Source organism: Tachypleus tridentatus, chromosome 5 (genome assembly GCF_004210375.1).
Source record: "Tachypleus tridentatus isolate NWPU-2018 chromosome 5, ASM421037v1, whole genome shotgun sequence".
In the NCBI taxonomy this organism is placed as follows: Eukaryota; Metazoa; Arthropoda; class Merostomata; order Xiphosura; family Limulidae; genus Tachypleus; species Tachypleus tridentatus.
The window spans coordinates 25,780,233-25,808,137 of NC_134829.1; the positions used below are offsets into that span (position 1 = coordinate 25,780,233).

Genomic DNA, 27,905 nt, shown 5'->3' on the forward strand with positions numbered 1-27,905 from the left:
GGGAACCATGACATAACATCTTTAAGTGACCGAACCGCTGACATTGGAAACATCTGAGAGGATTTGGAACGTATGGCCATACCTTGCAACTAAGATTACCTGCCTTGATGGTGGCAGGTGGACACAGTAATGTAAATGTTAAAACAAAGACACTGGTCAGCATCATAATTCCATGTTTGAGTGGAAATATGCCTCACTGCAGAAACTCTTTGGGTTAAGACACCAGCGATAATATCCGACTCAGGGATGTTTCTTCAAATCTCTCTCAACAATAACTCCTTGTGACAAATTCAAAGTAGCATGAGGTGTAACCTCAATAGGTATATCCCCAATTGCCTTTGAATGCAAGAAGAGTTCACTGTGTTGAAATGTGGATGTTTCCACCAATACTTCACCAGAGTGATGCTTTTTGACTGACTTTGGAGATCCAGCAAGTCCTTCTAGTCCCTTCTGAATGAAAAAGGGAGATATTTGCTCTAAAAGGTTTGTCTGAAAGAGAATGTAGGATAAGAAAATGAGGTACAAGTGTTACAGATATTGAAGATTGCTGCTCAGAATCTTCAAGATGAGGTCGTTTACCCATGGACTGAGTTTTCACTATTTTATTTAAATTTTTATTTGGAGGATCCATAATAAAAAAAAAAAGGAATATTTTGGTGCCACCTTGGAGCCCTATGAGAGGATGCACTACAATGCCAAACAAGGACACTGCAGCAATGCCAGAGTTTCATGAGCACAATACCCAAACACAAGCATCAGATACAATGTCCACAACACCTGTTGAGAACTTCCAACACTGGTACTTGGTTATGCCTAGCCTGAGTGGACCAGCCGACTGACCCTAGGGGTGCCACCCCAAGGCTGCCTGTATTTAGGAATTCAAGGCCAAAGTGGTGTGTTAGGGTTGGACCCCTACACCACCAGGATCTTTTCCCCTTCACGGATCACCATGCACAGCAAACACGTTGGTGGATGTTTAGATCCCAGAGGAAGTAAACCGAAAAAAAGAGAACCTTCCCTGGGAGGTCCCACTCACCACATATAGGAATCCACAGTGAGGGGGGGGGGAATGAATGATACAGAAAATAGGTTATAACCGTTAGTTCTGCAGTTCTTAAAGCATTCACAAAATGTGCAAGACAAGCACAATATGGCACTTCACTGCCAATTATTTTGGCTCACTTTATAAAGAAGTATGGTTACTGAATACCTTTCATTTTAGTGGCTGGTATTGATCAAAACAGCTTGTATGACAAGGTATATTTTGGCAATATAAACAAAAAACTTAATTTATAATAGAGGTTACTTGTAGTTTTGAGTTGAATGTGTACCAAAGCCACCAATTAAAACTGATTTGAGATCTTAAGTAAATATTTTACAAAAAGTTTATAAAATTTATAATTTTGCTTATGTTCCTTATTCTTAAACTATATACTTTTAGATAAGTATGATTTAATACTGAGTTCAGGTTATTATTTATCTGTGTCAAAGATTTTTAACAGTAGAATTATTAAATTTTTTAGAACAATGGTGCAACTAGTTCAAAACACTAGTTTTTAATTTTAATTATATTTCTGCAGAAAACCTTGAAAATAACAGAATGGCTGAGTGTTTATAGTTATTCTCCACATTATATGAAAGCTTAAGATTTAACTTGGTAGAAAATAAACATACCTCTCCAATTGAATAACCACGTTGTCTTGCCCTGACAATCATTTCCATCTGAAACACGTAACCTTTTGATATGCATGAGTCTACTAGCTTTCGTAGAACATCCTTCTTGTACAGTCTGTTAATAAAGGGTGACTGAGGTAAGTTAATAAAACACTTGGTGTTATCAAAATTCCACAGAAAATATTCTATTTCGCTACAGCTTAGATTTTAATAACCTCAGTTTACATTCACAAGCCTGTTTTTTTTAACAAAATATATTTAGTGAGAAGAATGATAGTTTTGGGTAAATAAATTTTAGTTAATTAATAAAATAACTAATCACAACACTACAAATAAAGTTATACAATTCCATTCATCTAGCTGTATTTTCACAAACACATTTATATCACAAGCTAATTAAGAAAAACATAAGTCATTAAGTGACCAGGTATGTTATGTATGTATCAAGACATGACAAAAAAACTAGTGTTTAAGATGCTGTCATTGACCTTATAAAACAAATTATGTAAGGAAAATAGTAAGCTGATCTAAGAGTATCCATGCTGAAAACCTAGTTCTTACTTATGTGGAATTTAGTTATAACATCTAACATATTGCAATAAAGGCCCCTACTACGAATTTATTAGCACTTTCTCAAATTAGTCTATCTAAAAAGGTAGAAGTAACATTAAAAATCTCAGTTGCTGTCTGATTAACACAACTTCTGATCAGAGTGAACTACATTCATAGATCAGGACTAAAATAAACCTTGTACTGAATATATTTCACTTTATGCACTGTTCACAATTATACTGATTGTAATGTATTGTATTATCAGTGGGGTATCCTTGCAGTTAGCAGTGTATTCATTTATAATCCCAACAATATCCTGTAAAGTATGGCTAAATTAGGAGATTTTCTAAAGATATTTTAAGCCCAAGTATTAAGCTAACAATGCAAAATAAGCCTTAAATTAAGTTCTAACCAATACTATTAATAAAAGCAACATTAAAGAAATATATATCTAACAAAACAATATGAACATTGACAGTTTCCTTCATGCACTAGGTTCAGATACAAAGCTAACAATAAAAATAAGCCTTATAACAAAGATAATCATATATTAAAAATAATACATGTTAAAAGTTGTAAAAAATATTAATAAGAGCATAACTAAAGCAAAAGATAATCTAACAAATAAAATAAAAACACAAGAAGTTTCCTTCCTGCATTATTACACAGTTTCTTTTTAAAGAATATGATGTTAGCTTATGGAAACTTAGCAGGACCCTACCTAATAATGTCTTTTGACCAGTGAAAGCTCAATAAATGATTCTGACACTCACATTTTGAGTTGTATGATATGAGAGATAAATAACAACATGTATAACTAGAGTTGGGTAGCAGGAGAGTTCAGATTTAAAAATTAATGTTAATGAGGTTAGAAAAACAAATAATGAATAAAAGAATCACTGATAAGCTAATTATAATCAAATGTAATTAAAAGAAAAATAATAAACTAAGTTCAATATAAGGTATGTCTAACAACTAAATCTGACATTATTAACCTCTCATTTTACAAAACAGAGGTGGTAAATGCACTTAATAGAATTCTAAGAAACCACGAGTGAAAGCAAAAGCGAATATATTACGTCAATCATACTATATACAGTTCTGACGAGATCTTCTGCCCAATACCAAGATTCAGACTAGTTAGGATATTACAGACAAAATGGTCTAGGTGTTACATATATCATCAATTTTCGTGAACAAAGATTTATGGTGGGAACCAGATTAATTATGTGACAGCTCAATTTTAATGGCTGTGCGAGATGAGTAAAAACTTCTTTGGGGAACCAACTTAAACCCCTGTATTGTCCAATGAACAAAAGCACCTTGGAACAGACTCTTACTCATAACAGTATCACAGTCTACTGTACACTTATCCATGCTTACACTATACATGTAATGTGGAATTTAATCCTCAAACAAAGTCATCAGTTAATTCCTCAACTATGAACTTGAAAATAGGAACCTCAACAAAATTTTTTTTTATTTTAAACAAATTGTGCTTTGTACAAGAGAAATGTTGGTAGAATTTACAAAAGGGTTGAAAATGAGAGGTAAAGTTTCCTTTGTGATTGGTTAATAATGGTGGTTTAGTCACTATACTTTGTTGTAGACAAGCTGCACCTCTGTGCTGCTTTATGCATGTAAATTTTGTATAGAGTTCAACTGGGTGTCAATGGATCTGAATAGTAACACAGTACAGTGTATACAGCTCAATTAGTTACATTACAACACATTGTATTGCACAATGTTTATATGTGCACTTGGGGAAGGTGAGAATTTGCAATGAAAGCAAATTAAAATTATCAAGCTTACAAAATTAAATTCAGAATTTTTATTATTAATTAATAATCGCAGTTGAAACAATGACCCTCACCTTCCGATTAGCCCTGTATAAGCTTAAGGCTAATGTCAGACAAATATTACCAATTAAGTCTAGGAAATATGGAAGGCCTAGCTACCAGGAGAAATACAAAAAAATCCACAACTTAAACAGAACAAAATAATAACTGTAGAAAAATGTTTATGAATATCTTGATCAGTACAAAACAGAACAATAATAAATAAAATGAGGTTACTTGTGCATCTCTCCAGGTCAATAAAACCGAGCATAAACAACAATGCATATTAGTGGTGTGAATGCATGTACATGTGCAGTACTCGAGCATTATGTATATATAATGGTATAGTAGTATGTGAGAGTTCTGATACAATTCTAGTCTTACCACAGGTTGTACTTGGCAAGCAGCCTAAGCTGGTTACAATGAAAACATTGCATGTGATCGGCCAAACCAAAGTTGCTGTTCTGTTTAAATGTTTCACAGCTCATTGACTGTGCATTTTCTTAAAATACTATGTATCATTTGCATGGTTGGAACTTATATTTCCCAAAGTAAATATACTTCTCAGGAAATAAGGTATCAAAAACTAGTTGAATAAAAATGCAAAACTGCCAATTAAAAATTTATTGTACGTTTTGGAAATAAGATGTAAAAACTTAAATATCCCTACAATTGGTTGTTTTTTTGTTTCCTTTAAGGTCTTTGTACATTAATACTATTGTAAGTGGATCATTTCTTTTCAGAATTTACACATTGGTTTCGTTTTTTTCACACAACCAATAAAGCCTTCTGGACAATCTCTTGTACAGGTCACTCATCCAATAGAAAACCTGGAAATCTCACAATTAAGCCCTGAGTAAATTGTAATTATTAATTTCATTCAAGCAACTTACATTTTTTAGAGTAAGAATTAGTAATACAGCTTTTATTTTATTTGTTAAGCTGAAGTTACCAGGTAAAATGTATATGCAGTGATAATGGATGAGAATAGTTCAGACTGAAAATATCTGGAGGTTAATAGAGAACACAGTGCTGTCTATAAATGAGTCGTATTTAATATAATTGCTTCTATACTGTAAAGCTGCTATATACGTGCACTAATAACAATAAAAAAAACAGAACATTTAATTATTTTAAGCACATTATTATTTCAATCTGATACGTTTCTCCAGATAAGAACCATTCCTTTAAAATTTACCTTTAATAATTCTATGTCACTTGTGTGTATCTTCATCTTCAATGTGACAACACATGTATTAGTTAATATATGATACTACATTCTGAGTAGGGCTGAGCCTCATTTAGAAAAAGTACCATATGTGAAACAGATTTTCAGACAGTATTTACTTCCAGTATGTACAATACAAATTTTAACTGATATATGCAAGATAATTTCCAGTTTCTATTTAAAATTATGTTGTCATCAACAAATCATAAGAAGGAACTGTAATGCTCTTTCACCATCCTGTTTATTGTTGTTCTTTTACAATAGTGTTAGAATGTTTGGCCAGTTTCAGCATGTAGATGACCAGTGTTATATAATTAACTGTTAAAACCTTATTGAGAAGGAATATAAAACTACCTATACAAAGTTACTGCACAAACTCCAGCAATCCAATCACTGGCTATGCCAGTTTGTTTGTTTTTTGTAAGTATCACACTATAACAGGGGTGTGCAACATTTTTCGTCGGTGGGCCATATAACCAACTTCATCAATCAAGCGGGGCCACTTAAAAAAACAAGCTTATTCGTGTACATGCACAATAAATTAAAAAAAATTCTCAAAATGCAAGCAATAATATTTTATATTTTTGCATGAGTGATCATTTTAGTGCGACACTTGAAATTTAGAGTCCTTGCAGAGCTTGTCAATATCAGCTTTGACAGAAGTGGTTGCCACTCTTAACTGACTGGTCAAATGTTCATCAGTCAGCTGACTTCTACATTTGGCTTTGATGAGCTTCATTTTGGAGAAAAATTGCTCACAGCAGTAGGTGCTACCAAAAAGGGAGGCAATTCTTTGTGCATGACGGGACAAATTGGGAAACTTTTCACGCATTACACAGAGTTTGTAAAAGTCTAGCAAACTGTTTTCAGAGAATTTCCTTTTAGTGTCCATGTCAGCCTGCAGTTCAATGAGTTCCATTTGGCAATCATCAGGACTGTCTTCCACTGCCAAATCAAAGGTTGAGTGAACAATTTCAATCTAATTTCAGTTTGTCTGAAATCTGGAAATCTGTTTGCAAACTCATCACAGCTTTTGTACACTGGTTCCATATTTGGTGCAATCCAGATTAGGAAATTCCAGTTTCCTGGTTGCAAGACATGTAAAATGGGTCAATATGGCTCTTCTCAACTGAACCTGGAAAAGTTCCAATTTCTTCTCAAAAGCACAAATATGCTCAAACGACTTATTCACAAGTTGACTTTTCCCTTGTAGTTTTAAGTTTAAATCAGACAGATGCTGTGTAATGTCTGTGAGGAATGCTAAGTCATTCAGCCAGTTCTCATTGCTCAAGAAGTCCACATTCTGACGCTTGCTCTCCATGAAGAACTTAATCTCCTCTCGCAGATTCCAAAATCTCTTCAAAGTAGCAGCTCTACTAAGCCAACGTACAGCAGAGAAGTACAAAACATCTGAATACTCACTGTCCAGCTCATCTAAAAAAGTTTTAAATTGTCGGTGATTTAATCCTCGTGTTCGAATATAATTTACGCATTGGACGACATTTTTCATGACTTCTGCAAAATCCAGAACTTTGGTGCACAAGCTCTCTTGGTGAATAATGCAATGGCTTACAACTACGTCTTGTGCTCCAATTGCAGTTAGAAATTTCTTGGTGAATCCATTTGTCCTACCTGTCATGAAAGGAGCACCATCTGTTGTAACACCACATAATTTATAAGGATTCAGTTCAAACTTTTCTACAACATTAAGCACTTGTTCACAAATATCCTGTCCTGTGGTTGTGGAGGAAAGACTTGCCATATCTAAAACTCTTGAAAACATCAAAGCCTGCAGTAACAGCTCTGATGAAAATGACAAGTTGGGATGTGTCATTGATATCAGTGCTTTCATCCAAAGCCAGACTGAAAGCTTCACACGAATTCAATCTCTCTTTCAAAGTTTCTTTGATGTCCTCTGAAAGATTTTTTGTCCCGCGTGAGACAGTAAAGCGGGAAAGGCTAGTTTGCTCCACCAAATATTTTTTCTCTGGACATGCATATTCTGTGAATATTGTTAAACAATTTTAATAAATTCTCCATCACTGAAAGGCTTTCCTTTTCTGCCATACATTCACAAAGCTTAAAACTCAGTTTGTCACCAGTTCTGAATTTTTCTTGAAAGTGGTAAAACACCTTGTTGCTTTTCAATGGATGTTTTAAATGTTCAATTTTGTCCTTTCGTGCCTGACCAACAATTTCATCAAACTGGGAGGAGTGCTTAGTTGCGTAATGTCGCTTAATATTGTACTCTTTCATGACTGCAATTGTAGTTTGACAGACGAGGCAGACAACACCTTGATTATGTGGGACAACAAGATATTTTGTGCACCATTCACTGTTGAATAACCTTCCCTCATCATCAATTTTTCGTTTCTTAACTGCTGACATTTTACTAGCCCTGAAATCAAAACAAAAATTATTCTCACGAAAATAGCAAAGTAGAAAAAACATAGAATTTATTTACACATGGAACCTCTTATGGACAGAAACACATGTTTCTAAATTGGCATCCCGATCATAGCCTTCCGGTACTTAAATTAATTGAGAATAGCAAAATACAGTGTGACCTCGCCTATTCGCGGTTCGCCATTCGCGGGTTATGCGCGAACTGCGTTTTGTAGGTCACAGAGACTGAAAGGGCTTTTCGAGGAGATTTCTGTTGTATTTACTCAATCAAGCCGTTTTATCAATTGTCGTCTTCACCAAACAAGATTGGACTGCTATTTGCTGACTGCCTCAACTTCCCCAACAACGCAAACGGCAAAGCACAGCCCGGTAACGCACGGTACAATTTAGTGAAATACATAACAGTATGCAATATTGCTACATTATTACTGCATCAATGAGTATAAGTATCATTAGTGTTTGGGAAGCATTTCATATAGTATATAATCGCATACATATACGTTTTAAAACTGCGTCCAATATTCGCGGTTTTCGCTATTCGCGGGAGGGTAAAGAACGTAACCCCGCGAATAACGAGGTCACACTGTACATAGAATCAGATGCATCTGAAAGCAAAATTTTAATAAATTCAGTAAAGTCACAACAATATGCTAAATAATAATCAATTTACCTTCAATCTCTTGTAGTAACTGTAAAAGGTAATAAAATTTTCACCAATAATGAATGACGGACAGCAGAGGTTAGGGAAAATTGTCGCCAGCGGGCGAAGGCGAGGTTCAGGACATGACGTTGAGTCGTAGACAATAGTGCTAGTGCACGTCACCTATTCATGCCCTAAGGAGGCCGACCAATCGAATTCGGCCTGCTCCTCTCTAGCAAAGATAATTTTAGAAGTTTGTCGAGTCGAAGCCTGGGAATCCCGTAGGATCGATGCTTTTAAAAATATTCCATTTGCGTTGGATTACAGATCAGGCCACATGGTTAGATTACAACAACTAGGGCCACACTAAATGGCTTGGCGGGCCGGGTTGTGGCCCGCGGGCCGCCTGTTGCACACCCCTGCACTATAACAACTGTGTAAGGTTAGTAAACCACACACTAGAGTACAATATGCATAATCCTGGTATGAACTTGATTCACATATTTTCTCTAATGTGTGTGATGTGATCACTTCAAAACAAATTATGATGCAATACAACAAAATTAAACCTTAATAAAATGAAACTATGATATGTACTGAAACCAGATATACAAACTTAAATACCATTCTTTGCTTGAGTTAACAAAAGTTAAAGCCAGAAATTAAATGCTAGTGTAATCTGATGTTACAGAAGATTAGATCAATAAATTATACTGCTGTGTATGTTACAAGGAAATAAGCCTTTAAGACTGTAGACTTCCAAACTGAGCCCAAATAAGACATTTATATCCATATGATATGAGGCCAAATAAACTTATGAGAGTATGTTGTGCTGAGACCATCATGTATGGTAATATCTACTGGCCTATTTAATTTTCTTTTATGTTTATTATAAAACTCTCAGTTACAGTAATGATCATGAATTTAAAACAAGATAATTCACAAACAAGTACCTTCTACCTTAATATGATATGTATCATTTGTAACCTAGAGCAGTATTTACAGCACTTCTATGCATAAGATGAAAGATAAACCAATACTTGAAGACACACCACATTTAACTGAATAATATATATATTTTAAAACAAATAAGAAATTTGATTACCTAAAGCTACCAGTCAGATCTGACACTCCTGGGCGAAGAAGAATCTGAGTGAGAAGGTTGGCTCCTCGGCTAAAAGGTCACAAATGACTAGTTTAGGAGGAATTTATTTAATAAATTCTTATTTCAAAACAATTTTTATCATGAAAACATCTACTAAATCTTTAAAACTATTGCATGAGTGTAAGTCATGATTAACTTAAAAGCTTATAATCACTGATATTGGCAAGTAATTAACTAAAATGTGAACAACTGATGTACAATTAATAAAATGAAATTTCTAAACATGTTAAATAAAAACTGAAATATAACAGTGTACCAAGTAAATTTCTTAAAGGAGGTATAACTGCCATAGTGAATCTACCCAATGCTAATACAGACATAGAATAATACCATGAACCTGGCAGATATATGACACTATTTGTTAATAAAGACAAGCCAAGATAAAATGCTACATAGTTACTAAATACTAGTAAAGGCTGAATAATCAGGTCATAGCGAGCTCTCTCCTTTGTTGGTTACAGGGCCCCTAATAACATGAATTGCACAAAAAGTTAAATGCTATCAATATTACAATCAATCAAACTAATTTTGTGCATTTTAAACAAAATGAGGATTTATTTGTTTGCTTATTTGTAGTTAAGCACAAGACTACACAAAGGGCTATTTGTGCTGTGCCCACCACAGATATCAAAACAAAGATTTGGGCATTATAAGCCTTAAGATTTACTGCTAAGCTACTGAGAAGAGGAAGGGAGAGCAAAAAAAGAAGAGACTTCACACACTTTTCCGGGGATGTTCTTCACAAGCAATATGAAGATCCCACCAATGGTGAAAGGTATAGAAATAAGTTAGTAATTTGAAGGTTCAAAAAGTTCATTAAGTCAGAATAATAATTAATAACTACCCAAAGCCTTTATCATATTATCATGTGATAAACTCTTGTGATAAGTTCAATGGTTAAATCTAATACACTGCCAGACAAGGGAACTGAACAAGTGAGGTTTCTTTACTAAGGCTGAATAGAAAATTGTTATTTGATAGTAAAGGTGTCATCAGTAAGGCCTTAAACAGGTAAGAACCTCAAGATCACTTCTCAAACACAGCAGTGAAACCTATGCATGTCATTCTTTACTCAACACGTGGGTGAAAATAAAGATGAGGTAATGATAAATAATGTAATTTTTATTAAAAAATACTGCTTTTGTACTTACACTAACAAAACATTCTTTAATTATTGTCATAATACATGTCTTTTAGGGGCATAATTGTTAGTATAGATACCAAGACCTGATAAGGACCATGGATACCATGACTCAGTGCAAGGTGGCCAATGATAGTTTGAGGTGATTTTGGATCTGAGCAAAACCTTAACATACCTTATGTGCACAACACTCAGGAAACTCTTTACTATTAACAAAGTTGGAAAAAAAAACAATGGTTCAATGCTACATCTCGAATCTGAGAATCTTATGCTTTAAAAGTCATGACACTAGTAGCAGAAATCTTAGCTCATTAAGTATAACATTTTTAAGAAAAGTGACAGTGATTTGTAAATTTTAAACATTAAAAAAAAAATACAAAGGACACAACAAACAAAGGCTATTTATTAAAAATCCCACCATTAACAACCACAGGTTAAGATGAGGAAAGTGGTTCCAAGGAAGTAAAGTAAGGGTATGGATGACCAAATTAATGTCTAAATCTAGAAGGGCAGGACACCTGGGAGGTCAGGGTGTCTGGAAGAAATGCTCGAGCATGGTAGGAACAGTGGAAATAAAAAAAAATCCTTACAATGTAAAGAAATGGAAGGTGCAGGATAGGACCATTTGATGTCCACAAAGCAAGGAGAACAAAGAGATAGGTGAGAAATTGTCACAAAAGACTTGTTAGCAGGAAACCCTTGTGAACAAACTAATACAGCAGAAGACCTATCACTTGGCTTTGTATACTTCTGTGGAAAATGGCTGTATGAAGATAGCATGAAGGCAACTCAATGTGAGAGACAGTATCATCTAGCCAAAGACATGAGGAAAGCCAGGCATAAAGATATGGGACATGGAGAATAGGATGCAGAATGTGAGACTTAGGTTAATAAAGAAAGGAGGGAGAAAATGGAAGAGAGACAGGTGGTGATAGAAGCAGACTATGTAACCTTGGAAACCCAGGTTGAGGTAACCAGTTTGGAGCAATCAGATGGATCTGAAGAGGAGTAAAGTGGACAAGAGGAATTCTATGAAGCAAGTGGATGGAAGGGTACACAAAGAAATGTTTAGGTAATTAATCTCAGCTAAAAGGCATTGACTGCCAAATGTCTGTGGGAAAGACATCCAACTGAAAAAAATTCTACTGATGGTAAATTTTCATTAAAACAAGAGGACTGGATATGATGCCCACTGACTTTTGACATATTTGGTCATGGTGTGAAAGATGATTTGCAACTAGATTGAAAGCACTTGGCACAACACATGTGATAAGGCAAATGTGTTGTGTGGGACCAGAATAATAGATCCAATGTTTGAAAAAATATCTCTGGGAATCCCTGATGGTTGATGTCAGCCACCACCATAATTGTTCAAATAAAAAATCACCATGAGATGGGCAAGAAGGAAGTGATGCAATGTTCAACATACTGCCAGAAGTTTGAAAATGTTTACATTCAAGACTTTTGTTTGCAAACCAATGGCTCGAAGATTCCTGGTGATTGACATATGTCCTCTATTCCTGAAGGGATGTGTCTGAAAAGATGTTGATACAGGTGCAGGAGAGGAAGTATCACATCTGCTGATGCATGGGCTCTGTCCAGTCACCAATGCAGATTGTCTTGCAGGGAAGGAGGAAGGGAAATAAAGGGGGGTGGAGAGGATCTCAAACAAGGTGCCACTGTTTGTGAAATGTCTGTTGAAGGGATCTCATGTGGACATAATTATGAGGGACCACTGCTGTCATGGAAGATCATTTCCCAAAAGCAACAGAACCTCAAACAGTAACTGACTGAGCTGAGAGAGTATGGTGAACAAAACATTTCATTGAACAACAACATAAAGGAGAAGGCAGAGCATGACTGCCATTTGTATTGAAAAAGATCCCAAATGGACAAAATAATGAGTGGGTGGAAGGAATGACTTCTCCAATCTCACAAACCAACCCACTCTAGCCACCACAGAAAAGAGGTGATAAGTACAAGTGGTTGAATTCTGCTTAGAACGAGTCAATTATTTATATATTAATGAAATTACATCCCTAGAGCATGAAGATGATTTGTAAAAGCTTGGACTATGCAAAAAAACACGTAACAAGACAAGGCAAGTCAGAAAGGGAGTGTCCAAAGTAAGTAACACTCAGATGTACAAACCAAAAGGTAAGGGCAAGATTGACATGCTATCAGGATGTGAAGGTAAGCCTTAGAGACATTTATATTTATCATCCACCACCCTAAGGAAAATACCCATTTTAGGATGAGAAAGACTCCATGGTCAGTTGTTGTGCAATGAAGTGGCTGAAATAAAATAAATAACCACCTAACAATTCCTGGTTTTCTTGGGGATGAAAAATGAAGTGAATTAAAACCCCCAAAAGAATTATGAACTAGTTCAACTGCCTGCTACAAAAATATTTCTTGAATAACTTCCGATAGAACTGTCAGGCCCTATGATCTCAAAGAGAAGGGAAGAAAACAGATCAAGGAGAAATGATAGATGGGGAATGAAATGAAATTGAATAATGAATCCTTCTGATGGAACCAGTATTACCCATCAATTATCAATGAAGGGATTCCAGTGAGTAAGAAACTAACAGCTGAGTTTCCACCAGTAGTCACTAGTACTGCTGGTGATGGAGGTTGTGTCATCAAGGAAATCAACAAGATGTACCTTGATCAGAAGGAATGGATAAGGATTGTGAAAATAAAGGATGAACATGAGGGTCCGAGTGAGACAAACTGTTTATAAAAGCATGAGTTAATTGCTGGTGGACCACTGTCACAAGGGGACTAACAGTTTCTAGGATGGAATCAGAGATGCAACATTTCAGAAAAGATGCAAAAGGTATAAATCTACAAGATGTTATAGGTACACTTACTAAAGTCCTTAACAAAGAAACCATGTATGTAACACCAGAACCAAAAACAAAATGCAGGCTAAAGTGGAGATGAAAATTACCAAGGACTTTTGTGGAGAGTCTCTGATAGATGTATGGAAGAAAGATACTGACAGGTGACAATGAGCCTAACAACTTCTGATCTAAAAACAGTCTGCACAATGACAAGAAAAGGCAAACTGATCAGAAGTCTTCAAGGAGCACAGCATGCTGATCCCTCACAAACTGATTCTCATGTACCCAAATATCAGAGAAGGAAGAAAAACCAAAAATAGTTGGGAAGGGTGTTCAGGTAATAAACAATGAAATGAGCAAGGTATATGGAAAAGAAAATTTTAAACCTAAAACACAATTTGTGAAGACCAAATTATGGCTGGGTGATTCTTCTAGTTAAAACTGGTAAGGAACAGAATACTTAGGAGGCAAGAAAAGACAATAAAAATCTCGTCATTTTGAACAAGTTCAGCAGTCTCAGGAGGAGCCTCAGCAATGTCTAGGACAACAGTTGACTCATGTATTGCTCCATCTCCCGATACATAAAAACAGAAAGATCCACCATCAGGTTGCCCACACCTGAAGCCTGAGAAAATACACTGGCCAATGGTGTGAATTTCGGAATTCATAACAAGAAAATGTTCACAAAATTTGAGTAGAGAAATATAACAACAAGAATTAACTAGTATAAAATAAAGTTAAAAGGAATCACTTCATGTGAAAAAAAATTTAGTTATCACACTGGAAGCACAAGATTTTCTCTTAGCTCAAATGCTGCTGAATGCAAAATGAAGATTCAGCAGAGGAGTCACATGCATCATGTGAGCATATAAATGTTACTATTGGTTAGAAGCTGACATATGATTTACATGAGACATGGTGGAACATAGTAATTTCACAGGGGAGGTGAAAGACTTGTGGCATGTGTGATGAAAAAGTTTGCATATAGAGAGCAGTACTGAACAAAAATAGCTTATCTTACAAGTATAGAGAGGCAAGTACAATGTCACAAACATTTTTATAGGAAAATTTGGTGTTACTCCTAGGACCATTTTCAGGTCAACTGAATGTAATTATATGACACTAACAGACAGTAACTGCTGGATTAAATCAAAAGTGTAACAGAAAGAAATTTTAGAATGAAGGTTATTTTTCTAACATTATGGTTTTGTTCTTTGAATGTGGTGTACAATGTGATAAGTATAGATAAAGTCCTACATTTACAAATTGTGTTTACAAAAGTCACATTTCATTACATCATTTTTAAAGCAATTCAATATACCAAAATCCAGTTTCTAAACAGAAAAAAAAGAGTTTTGTATAATATGGAACAAAAAAAATTTCATATTTCCAGAACTAGAAAGTATTGTGATTATGATACTTAAATATAGTAAATACCTTATGACCTTTCTCTTCAAGTCCCATCCATACACACCACCATTACCTAAATATCGTGTGCCTGACACAATATCAAAATCTTTTTTCTTGTTGTTTTCTACAAGAAACAAGTAAACATAGCTTTAAGAATGTGAAATAAAATGATGAAAAATTACTGTCAAAAGGAAACTTTTCTGGTTACAGATGCTAGATGGCACACTTTTCATGTAGTTCTAAAGAACTACTGTTACAGTGATTTATAGGTTTTTATTATTTTGGAGTTATTTTACCATAAAACAGTCTGACAAAAAAGGTTCCTAGCACTAAAAATTCTCTCATGACTGATAAAAATAATATGTTTTTATTTAATAAACTTTACAAAGTATCACACAAAGAATTTTTCTGGATTAAAGAAGAGAATATTAAAAATAAGTTTTAAACAATGCAACATGTTTATAAATTAATTAATTATTTCACTTTTCTTCCAAAAAACACTGTTTTTAATTCCTGGAAATTTAATCTTTTTAGTGAATTTCTAATACACTTTTCCTGTGAACATCAAGTGTTTTTTTCCAATACTTGAGCTGCAAGTTCATGAAGTTGAATGATATATATTATTGAATATATGCATAAATACTATTAACAATCCCACTTCCCGAACAGCTTTAATTTTCAAGGCATGAAACACAAGTCATTATTTTATCTAGCAATGATAATTACTCAACCAGATAAAGGTATTAATATTCCTACTCAAAGTAAAAAAAGATAGAATGAAAATCAATTTAATATATCAATACAGTTCATTACTGAGTATTTTTCTGATGTTTCATTCACAGGTACTTTCTCTTTAAAAGTGGTTTCCTTTGCATAAATTTGAAAGATACATTTATGCCTTTGATACAAAATATCTTTCTTTCGCATACATTATTTTGAACTTTTAACTCAAACTAACTACTTAATTATGTTAGTTACTTTAATAAAAATAATTAATATTATTTTAATTTGATATGCAAGATAAAATACAGTTTAAATAAAATTCATACCTGATAAATTCTGGAATGAATTTTGGCTGCAAGTACAAAAATATAAAAATATCTAATCAAAATTAAACATCATTCTTATCAACTGTACTGCATTAATGAATATAAAACAATTACCTTTAATAATGCTTTATCTGACAAAAATAAATATCTTTTAATGAAGTGTAAAAAAAAAAATCAGTTATGTTTGTATTAACTGTACTTTGAACTACTGTTTGTATGATGATTTGTGACACATTATAGTAATTGTTTAAAAACAAAACAAATGGTACAAAACTCTGCACCACAAGGTAATTCACAGATAGACAAGCTTTTAAAAAACTCAATATGCAGTATATAAACAATACTAACTTTCATTAAAAGTAAGAGTTTCAATTCAGATCATATGAGGAAGATATCTAATAATAATAATAATAGTAAATCAATGTCATACTGTCAAACATATTATAAATATATAAAACTAATTATGAAGAAACAGCAAATATAAACACTGTATTTTAACACTTGATAGCACAATAAAGTCAGGTTAATACAGGTAAATTAAGTCCACAGAGCAAGTCATATGATTATTTGAAACAATGGCTTTCAATGCACAGGTGTAAAAGGCACACAGTTTTGTTTCTACTGACATTGTTAAAATGTGGCTTTTTTCACCTTTCTACTATCTGATTATTTATGGATATCTGGCAATCCTGATGGCATCACATGTGAATGTGATTGAGTGGATAAAAACTCGCATTCCAGAGCATGTGACAATTCATTACATATTTTGCAGGACAGAATACCACATGGTTCCTGTTTGAGGTACAAGGTGGTAGAATGTCATTACACTTTCAGTATAAATTGTTGTATTCAGTGTTCAAAAAATTTTCATTAAAGAGTGTGTGTTATTTTCTAAGTTTTTCATTCTCTGCAAAGGGAGTGTTGTGTCTCATTCTTTTTGCCTTATTTTATGCAAAATAATGTCGTTTGTCCTCAACATTCCTTCTGACCTACAATTTGTACAACTCTCTTCCACTGCAATGTGCCACTTTAGAAAGTTACCTAGGTCACCTACTCCTTACACTGTCATTGGTACTGTACACAAAACAAATATGAATGCAAGAAACTGGGTATTATTATAGTTGGTTGCAAAAATTAAGATATATATACATGAGAGAGGAGAGAAAGACTGGATTGGCTGCTAGTGTTTCAAACATAAAATTATAGTGTCAGCCATGTAAAATGAATAGCATAGTGAAATAAATCTTATGTATTAGTAAATGCAGTAATACTATCAAAATCAAGAATAATTAACAAAAAGGACTAAACTGTGGAATTTGTGTAATGAATATTGTTGACTTTTAAGTAAGTGTTAAAAATTACTATATGCATTTACATTATAAAATTGAAAATGTGTACAATAAGAAGACTAACCTGTCATGCATGAGTAATGAATATTGATGACATTAAAACAGTTGTAGATTAGTAAATGCATTTACAGTACAATATGGAGAAAATATGTAAATGAAAAAAGAAAAAAAAGACTAAACTGGTTTACATACAACATGACTGTCATATATTTGAAAGATGTTGATAATGGACTGCGTCTGTCTAGGAAGTTTCTATCTAGGAAGTTTCCTGGGTGATATATTGAGCTGTTTGTGCAGATTTTTATCCAAAAAAATGTTAAAACTCCCTAGACATATGCAGTCTGTTAACAATGCTTTTCAAATATTCTCTCGTCTGTTTGAGCTTTCTCTGAAGCATAGGTGCCATATATTAAGATTGGTTATTGTGTTACAGTGTGATAATATTAGTTGTTATATCAGTAGTTAAGTACAAACAACATTCACAAGGTGATCTTCACTAAGCAGGTTTTGTACAGCATGTGCAGAACAAACTAAATAAGCCAAGTGAACAAGACAGTCTAACCATTAGCAATATGACTTAAAATTGTCTCATCTGCTGTATAGGCAAGACAATCCCAACAATTATATATGTGGGCTTGCATAATCTCATTCACCATGTGGGCTAGATACATCTAGCCTGACAGTGTAAGAACATTAAAACAAGGAACCAAATGATTTCATAGCATCGTGTTACAAAGTAAAGACTATGTATATGCATTCTTCATGTGAAAGAAATGTACATTAAATAGTGTGGATTGAAGACAGATATGCAACTTAAACTCCATGTTGAAGTGTTTACACTAACATCAGTTTTCTTGTGAAACGAAGTCATTTATATTTTGTGCAAGACTATAAAAGAAGCACGTGAGAATCAGCGAAAAGGCGTGTGTGTGTGTGTGTGTGTGTCCAGTATAAACTGGGTAGTAAGATTTATTTAGTTTGACAACAGTTGTATCATAAAGTTATTAAATTATTTACTTTATTTCTTTGTATCTGGTGATTGTTCGTCAGTAGAGATGAATAAACCACCCTTGTGATAGATAGTGTTGAAGTTTAAGTAAACAGAACAAAACAGAATACTGGGTGACAGAGACCATACTGATATGTATGTTCTACATTACAATCCCAGTTAATGGCCTCTACACAAAACTTAACAGAGTGGAAATAAATTACTCACATATGCTTGAAACATTTATAGATGAATGATTTATATATAAATTAAACAGAGAGGCAATGAAGTTACCATTATATTATTTAAAACAAAATAATTCCACATGAATGATCTATATGCATAAATGAAAAGAACACAGCACTCAATTTACTGCATGTTATCAATACTAAGCAGCAAACAATCCCAGCTTAATAAAATTAATGATGAAATATAACAAACAGTAGTAGTGAATTTATATACATCAATTACAAACTTTAGATACTCCAGTTTAATAAACTTTTATAAAAATGGAACACAGGGTGATAGTGTATTAACTCACATGATGAGACAGATCAGCATCCATGATAATTACAAAATTACCACTTGCATGATTAATTCCATGAATGTAGGCTGTTCCCAGTCCAAGCTTCTTCTCTCGTGGCCTTAAAACCTATAAGGCATAATCTTTTGTTTTAATTTAAATACTGTATTAAACAAATCACTTCAGTGGCTCTTTACTAATGGCACACAATGAAACAGTTTATTTTATTTAAGAATCCATATCACGTTTATGTCACAACTGTTTCTCGGTGATTCATCCCACTTGGTTAAAATAATGCAACACATAACTAACTAAAATACAGTATATAATTTAAGGTTATTATAATTAGATTGATAATTATTTTCTGTAACTCAAAATTCCATTTAACACAATCATCATTAATACGGTATGCAATGCAAAGCCAGCCTATTTCATGGTTTTAAAAACTACTTTAGAGAAAACACAGAACATAATTCAGCATTTATGGGTATTAAAGTATTGTATATTTGTACTGTCATGATTGTATCTTAGAAGAGGATAAGAAATACTTCTTAACATTTTGGTACAACATGGGGCCTAATGGTCCATCATGGCTGTTCCATACGCTTTACTAAATTAACAACCACAAAGCCAGCCCTTATTACTTATATACGTATCAAGCTTTTCCTTAAAATTATTTAAATTTACTGCCTCTACAACATCTGAAGGCCACCCATTCAAAATGACAAACACCCTGTTAGAAAAATAAAATTACATGATGTCTCCTACCCTTCCAAAATTTATACTTGTCTCCCCCAGTCCTTCTACTTCCACAGTTAAACTTCCTTATTTATTAAAATTTTAAAATTTGAGAAGAAATTAAAATTTAAAATCCATAATTTTTTATTTCCAAGTAAGGTGTAAGATAAATTAATCTCCTCACCAATAGTTCAAAATTAAGATGTTTGTGCATGAAGGTCTAAAGTGTAGAACAATACTCTAGTTACATTTAGCTATCAAAATAATGGAAGACAACTTATTTTTAATAATAATGTATTTGTTTCATAGCTCATGCCCTAGATCTTTGTCACAGAAAAAAAAAAAAATACTGATAATAACCATATTTCAGTATAAGCATAATTACTTCTTACTGATACTAATTTTTTGATTAAAGCTTTCTTTTCTAGATTATTTACTGTATGAATATCAATACACTGAAGTGAAATTTTCTAGCAAATTTTAAACTATCCACACAGGAATGATATTTAAAAGAACCTGGTGTTTGGATTATATTACCATAGAACTTAAGAAACTTAGCTATTTAGAAATTTAATAAACTACTGTTTGAACACCAAGAAATTTTATGTCAGTTGTATGGAGATACCAACACCTTTATGTTTTATAATTAAAATGGGCCTAAAAACAAAGTAAAATTCTGAATGTGTAAAACTTACTTCATTGCTCGGAAAAAGGGAAATTACAGCAAATAGATCTGCTATTCTCAGAAGATACTGAATAAATAAGAATGAAATACTTTCATAATTCATCTGTTATTAATCTTCATCAAGCTGCAACTTAAGATAGTCCATCTGAATTCTAAAGATGTTCATATCACTGTGTAATCAATGTTAAACCTGCAGTCATACTAAACCAAGAAATTATCCACTTAAAAATAGTGAAAAATCATAACTTGTAGGAGATGTGGATTGTAATGCTTTTTACAATGTTCAAATACATATTTTTACAATTTTACTATTGACAAAATTCTGACATTCTTACACAGTTGATACTCAAATTCATCTCCCTTGTATACTGGAACCACTTTGTTATTTGCTATGTAACCAAAGCTCTCTCTACAAGACACGGGATCCTCACTTTCTTTTTCATATTGAGTGTTTATTTTTAATCATTTCAATTTTATTTTTCAAATTAATGTTTGTGTATAATTAATCATAATTACATTTTTGGAAAAAATTAGGTCAAGTCTAAAAGTCTTGGGAAAAGATAATGTTACAAGTCAAATGAACCAGTTGATCCATGAAAAATGAAAAAACAACTACACAGCTGACTAAAATTCTGGAGTGTTTCTGGCCAGAAAATTTAGTTTAACTAGCATGCAATCAGTTAATTATTTGAACTGAGGGGACAATATATTTTAAACCAAAACAACAGAAGCAAACCTTCCAGAGAAGCTGTTCACATTACTCAAGACCACAGATAAGTTGCAAATACTCATGCTCAAGACTGAAATCATTAGAATGTACAAAATAGACTGATCTTCTATTGTACATTATTCAGCACATGTGGAAAGTCAAAAATATACACACACACATTATATAGTACCCCCATGGACAAAACTTGAAGCTTTAGGTAAGAAAATATAGGATAAATCTGGAAATTGGAAGCAAAGGATTTTTGGTTATCAGACATCAAAAAACCGTGAAGGGAGCTGAAGGATGATTCTCATCACTTTAGTCAACCAAGGTGTTACATCCAGGAATGCAAAGGATAAGAAGATCCAGACAACTAAAACTGACATTTAACCTTACATTGAAATGGGAATAAAGCTGTTCTAATTGTGGTGAGAATTTCAGTGCAGAAAACAACTATGGTTGTTAGAAGATTAACCATCATTAACAGCAGAGGTTAACCTTCCTCCATGACCATCAAAACATTTTTGCCTCTACAATGGAAAATGACAACACTCCACAAACTGCTGCTAGACAACAGGTGTGTTGATATTTATGAGAATAAGCAGTATAAAAAATTTCAGTTGGGGTCCCAGCCATGAGGCAAAACAAGTCATCCACATAATCTACCCACAGAGACAGCAGCTGATTATATTTGTGTTTTTATCAGTTTAAGTTATTGATGTCATAATGCCAATATAATCAGTGTGTCTTATATATCAAAATGAATAATAGAGAAAAAGTCTGCTATCTTACAATGTTTTTGATGGAGAAATAAAATTGATTGGGGACTGGCCATGAAATACAATTATGCAGTGAAACAGATAAAGAAACTCAACTAATACTTAGAAGACCAAATAAATAAAGTTACTATATTTTATCCAACCTGGTAACCACCATAAAAAAAAAAAAAAAGGAAATAGATATTACACTTTTGTTCTAGAATTACTACAATTACAATACAAAAACACAAATGTTTATTCTAAATAGCTTAAATCTCAAAATATCATTTATAAATAAAAAATTTAATATTTTTATTTTATTGACCTTTCAGTAGTGTCTGACTAACATTATAGAAGTTGAATAATACAGCACAGCACATGTATACTCATGTTACTGTACTTAATACAAAACTGGCCTTTACAAGGTAACCTGTTTTCCCTTTGTTATAGTTGAGCAGTATTTTGTAAACTGCATTCTCATTTGTTATAATGAGTGTGTGTGTGTGTGTGTGTGTGTGTGTGTGTGTGTGTGTGAGAGAGAGAGAGAGAGAGAGAAATAAGTTCTTAAGTTTCAGTTACTCTTCTTAAAAGAGGTGCAGAAAACAATTATCCCTTCTAATTATTACAAACTTTGTACTCAATTCATTGTGCACCATAATTTGCTAAGCCCCAATCAAATTTTTCATGTGTCAGACATAAAACAAAATTCTCAGATTTTATATATGCATTTTGAAATAAAAAAAAAAAAATCAGATTACTATAATTTATCACTTCATTTATTAATTTATCTACTAATTTATCAGGCTTAGTACCCAAGCTACATTTGGGTCTAAAGAAAATGATTTTTCAGCTCAATATCAAATTCTTTTATCACTTGGAATCTACCATGAGAAGTAAGAATTTCCTGTGTAAATACTTTTCAGAGAGTCAGAAAACCACATAAGCATTCTGAGCTTTTAATTAGTTATTTACACATCACTGGGAAAATTAGGCATACATAAGCATTTTCAAAAATGAAAGAGGTGGGTGGAGTCATCTTGGTTGATTCACTAAAAATAATAACATCTCAGAAAATAGAAAAGGTAGAAGATGCTTATATATTCTAGGTTTTCAATATTGGTAACTTGGGTTTCAAGTTTGTAAGAAACTTGAAATTTTGTATTTAGACAAGCATCTAATCTGAACCAATACTGCACTGAACATACCATAAGATATACAAAAATTAATAATTAGGTTTTTTTATTATTTACTTTTAAATTAAGAAATTAACTAAGATATAATGCTAAAAAATTTGGAATATTATCTATAAGTTGATAACGTACTTATTGCATTATGTTCATTAATTCATAGTTCAGTAAAATTTGGAATACAAGTCTACGAATGTGATGACGTGCCCATCACCATAAGAAGACACATCTTGGTTGGGTTAATAAACACTAAAAGTGATAAATATGATACAAGATTTTAATTTGAAATAAAATTGGGTTTTATTACTTGAAAATGTCTTAAAACAATCATGAAAGCTGAGAATTACCAGATAACCATTTTGTACAAGTAAAAAGACTGCTCTTACAATTTATTCTTTGTTGTTGTTGATCATAATTCTTTAAAACTGTAGTACACAACAGCAGCATAGCCAGACAGAAAACAATATGATGAGAGAGTAAATGAAACTAGAATGTTCCAGGAACACCTAAACTTTCTAAATAGTGGTCATTTGGAGCAGCATCCTATACTACAGATTTTACCTGTTGTGTGTTTTATGGATACTTTATTTGTCAACTGCAAAAAATAAATAAATCCTGCAAATTTATTTTTTTATGTAATTAAGTACAGAAATCTAAACGTGTGCAATTTTTGTGACTAAGATGCACTCTGTAGAATTAGTAGCAAGTCTCTCTCTAAATCAAGATACCTTTTTATCAAAGTATAAACAGTCTTCATATTGAAGAGTCAAACAATAAAATAAAAATGAACCAGTAAATTCAATATAAAAGATACTACACTTTCTTATAATTATTTACTGTAATAAAAATAAACTTATAAAACTATATGAGTTAAAATGATATGCATTACAGTTTAAATTATTACCAGAATAACTATGACAAGTATAAAGTAAGGACTAATTTAAAACAGGGGTTATTTAGTGTGTTAGAGATCATACTCAATGAATGTAATGTTGTGAGAATTATTTTAAGAAAGAACTTTCCTTTTTACTTGGCTAGATGCACAATAAAAACATAAATTATTCTTTGAACCATTACTTGATACCTATGCCAAGAATAAATACATGCATAAACTGACTTAAATAGAGTTATATTTTGAGTACCCACGAGTTACAAACAGAACAAATATTTTTAAAGTATACAAAAAAAACTGATACATATACTAGTGTTTTCTTTCCCTGTCTCTGTAGCTTTATCAGTATACTTTGGAGTGGTCAACTAACAAAATACAAATACTATTTAGAGCACATTTCTTTTGCTTTGTTTTAATCCAGAATACAGTAAGATTCTAAACTATTGCTAGTTTTACAAGGCTTGTTGTTTTTAATATAAATATGTGTTGTTCACTATTTTTAACTTATATGTTCAAAGTATAGTAAATAGAATAAATAACTGTAGTGTTACTACTGGCAAGAACAGCACTTCAGTCAATGTATCTACTTACACATTTTACCACATTGAAAAACTTCAGGTGTTGCTTAACTGTTAAGGTAAGATTTTGATAAAAGTATACTAATACATGTTCATACTGCTATGGAAATACAAATAAGAATTGACCTACAGAGAATATCATGAATTTGATTTTAAAAAGATCAGTTTAATATACATATTTGTTGGAGTACTATCAAGGTGGTTCATAAGTATGAGACAATTTTACTGATTTACAATTCAAAACAATGTGTCAGAATTTGTAGAAAGCAGTACTCAAAAAACAGGTTAAGCTTCAAATCAAGAGCACAGCTCTGGCTGATTATTTGTTCAACATTAACCATGTGCATATGGACTGGTAGGTTAGGGAGTAAAGGTGCACAAGCCACAACTTTTTACAAAACACCATTCAACATGACATTATGCAGTTGATGCCAGGTTTATCAAAAATTAATTTTACTCTACATTGTTGATTTAGTGACAGTTCATAATAGAGGAGGATTAGATACAACAAACAGAAATATGAAAAAAAAGCTGTAGATATGTAATTCAGAGGTTCTAGAGGTTATGAAAGTAAAACATGCATCTACATGATGGTTTGCTTGTTTTGAAATTTCATGCAAAACTTCTGTGCTAGCTGTCCCTAATTTAGCAGTGTAGGACTAGAGGGAAGACAGCTAGTCATCACCACCCACTGCCAGCTCTTGGGCTACTCTTTTACCAATGAATAGTGGGATTGACCATCACATTATAATGCCCCCACAGCTGAAAGGGTGAGCATGTTTTGTGCAATGGGGATTCAAACCCACATCCCTCAGATTACAAGTCAAACTCCTTACCCCACCCGGCCATGCCGGACACTACATGATGGACAAAAGCATCTTTATTCTTTGTACGAGCGTCATCTTGCACTACCAGCTTGTCAAAATCTGAGTGAGACCAATGTAATCAATTCACAGACATATCTTGACACCAGTACCTTTGTAACTCGTATGATTTTTGTATACTTCTACATTTTAATAAATGTTTGCTACATTTCATATGGATACATTTAGTAAATTTGGGATTGTAGTCAATATTCCTTCCCCAATAGAGAGCAAACCAACTAACCAAGCCTGTACACCTTTGGTTAAAGGTCTTTCACACTGAGGTAAAATGTGATCCTAATTATATTAATAGCAAAGAAAGGATTCTCATCTCAAGTATAGTGACATAGTTGTTACTATATTCTTTATCAAGTGTCTTCTCAACAATTTCTTCTTTTAGACAGAATAGAAATTTCTTATTTAAAACATATACACACAAAAACAGCTTTAAGACTAATACATCTTGTTATTTACTACTTTGAACCAAAAACAATGTTTCTTCAATACAAAGAATCATTAACATCCAAACAACATACAATTTTATCTTTCCCATAGATCTTCTCAAGTTGCTGGGCTACTTCAAGAGTACCATCTGGACTTCCATCATCAATGATAATTATTTCAAAGTCATAGCCACTATGAAAAGAAACGCATGAATATTCTTAAAAGAAAGTCCTAAATTAATTGTTGTTGTTCTTTGCCATAATTTAGTTAAATATAATTTCTAATACCATAATAAAGATGGATGTTTACAATTTATGGTAGGGATAAAAAGATAAGTGTCTGTATCTCACTACACAATATTCTTTCACTAAAGGTCTTCAAGTGTAGGTCATCGATACAGTCCACTGTCCTGCATCATAAAGGTTTTTGTGTAATACACTGATGACAATGCCCCCCCCCCCCACTCTTCAAATTCTTTCCAAGGATCATTCATGCATGGATGCAAGTTTAAGGACACATATCTATGGAAGATATCTGCATATGATATAGTACCTTACTAATGATATCTGGAGAAGTTACTCTTTATCTCAAGTGGTATGGTAGAGAATATATGTGTGCAAGAGTATCAAATTTGATACCACATGCAGGTGATGCAAAAATGAGGTTATCACAGATTTATACCTTACTAACATCCAATCCACACAAAGATGCTATTTCTTAAGGCAAAGCAGGGTTAACAAGTTAGTTTGATAATATGGCAAGATCACTTTAGCATTTTTATTCATTATCTACATTATTAACTTTCCATCGTAGATGTAATGTGATCATGTTCACTAGTTGTTTACACATATGGAAGCACGTAAAGAAAAATATATTTTAAATACTGTTTTGAAGGACTAGATAACTCACATCACTACATAATAAATGTAAATTCCTGCAACTATCTTGTGCCTAACTGTTTGTGAATGTAGTAAATAACTGTTACATTTAAACTTATTACAAATATAATTTAAGCCTACAGTATTTTAATTATTTTTTTCATAAATAAAAAAACAAAAAACATACTAAATATTGCTAGTGAAAACCAATATTCAAGTCTAATTTTATCAGATTCTATTTTTCAAACTTTTGGTAATTCAAATGCAATGTTTTGCTTGAAGCTCCTTGAATTTTTGATAACCTTAAATTGCAACTAAACTATTAAAACAAAAGACGAATAAAACATCTCACTCTAATACAGTACCACTAGATTTAAAAGCTCTGTACAACTTTGTATTATACTAAACAATAAACATGTTCATAATGTCATAGAAATTAATTAATAGCTACAGTACTTAAAATTTGCCTAATTAAGTTAAAATACGTTGTACACTTCATATATATGTACATCAGGGTTTGATTATATCTATTGATGTAATTTTCAAAATGTAATACTGAAAAACTAGAGTTCTTAAAACAACTATTATTTTTTAGTAAAGGATTTCATTTTCAGTATATATAAAACATTACACTACATATCAATAAAATTATGAAATTGTTTAGCTCTGTACATTGAATCATTTTCCTGTGAATTGCAGCGAGTTGCATGTGACTAATAATCACAATCCGAATACTTTTCCCGTGCAGTACTTCCCACAACGAATCCTTTTTTAGAAAATGTTCACTTTTTTGCTATTTTTTTTAAAAAAGGTATGAATACTACGATTAGTAATTACTAGTATAAACAACTACTCGTATGGCGGCTTTTTGCTCGTACTAGTAACTTATAATTATATCTTCTTTAGCGGTAACACTGTGACTTCATGCCCGAAAATCCAATATGGAATATAAGCCGTTAACTACAATTACAGCACTTACCATTCATCCATATACTTTAAAATAAGCCACACAATTAAAGGTAAGTTCTCTTTTTCGTTATACGTTGGAAGCAAAATTGAATACTTATCAGTTTCACCGACCTCCATAGCAACTTTAACACCCTCTAAATATATATATCTAAATTATCATAACCTCACCTTTTCGGTTGATATATATAATGCTGGCTAAAACTTAGGGCCAATGAACATAAAAAAAAATATGCATTTTGCGTTGTTAGACTCAACCACTTATTTGAGTAGAGCTTCGAAAAATGAAAATAGGAAAAAGGAAAATAAAAAAAAACGTTTTTAGCATTTAATAGGTAAAATGTGAACACTATGAAATTAGCCTAAATACTAGCTAGTCAAAAGTTTAAGACCAT

The 27,905-nt window shown here is 32.7% G+C and overlaps 1 protein-coding gene across 1 annotated transcript in view; it reads right to left on the reverse strand.

Annotated features, from left to right (window-relative positions):
- Positions 1–27,675, reverse strand: part of Dpm1 (Dolichyl-phosphate mannosyltransferase subunit 1) — a 32,805-nt gene extending 5,130 nt beyond the window's left edge. Inside the window, exons 1-7 of the mRNA XM_076501720.1 lie at positions 27,524–27,675; positions 25,759–25,858; positions 18,831–18,941; positions 15,953–15,978; positions 14,931–15,050; positions 9,444–9,512; positions 1,675–1,789 (exon numbers count right to left, since the gene is read on the reverse strand). Coding sequence (XP_076357835.1) covers positions 1,675–1,789; positions 9,444–9,512; positions 14,931–15,050; positions 15,953–15,978; positions 18,831–18,941; positions 25,759–25,858; positions 27,524–27,630 — 648 coding nt within the window. The 5' untranslated portion in view covers positions 27,631–27,675. The remainder of the gene's footprint in view (positions 1–1,674; positions 1,790–9,443; positions 9,513–14,930; positions 15,051–15,952; positions 15,979–18,830; positions 18,942–25,758; positions 25,859–27,523) is intronic.
- Between the last annotated feature and the right edge of the window lie 230 nt (positions 27,676–27,905).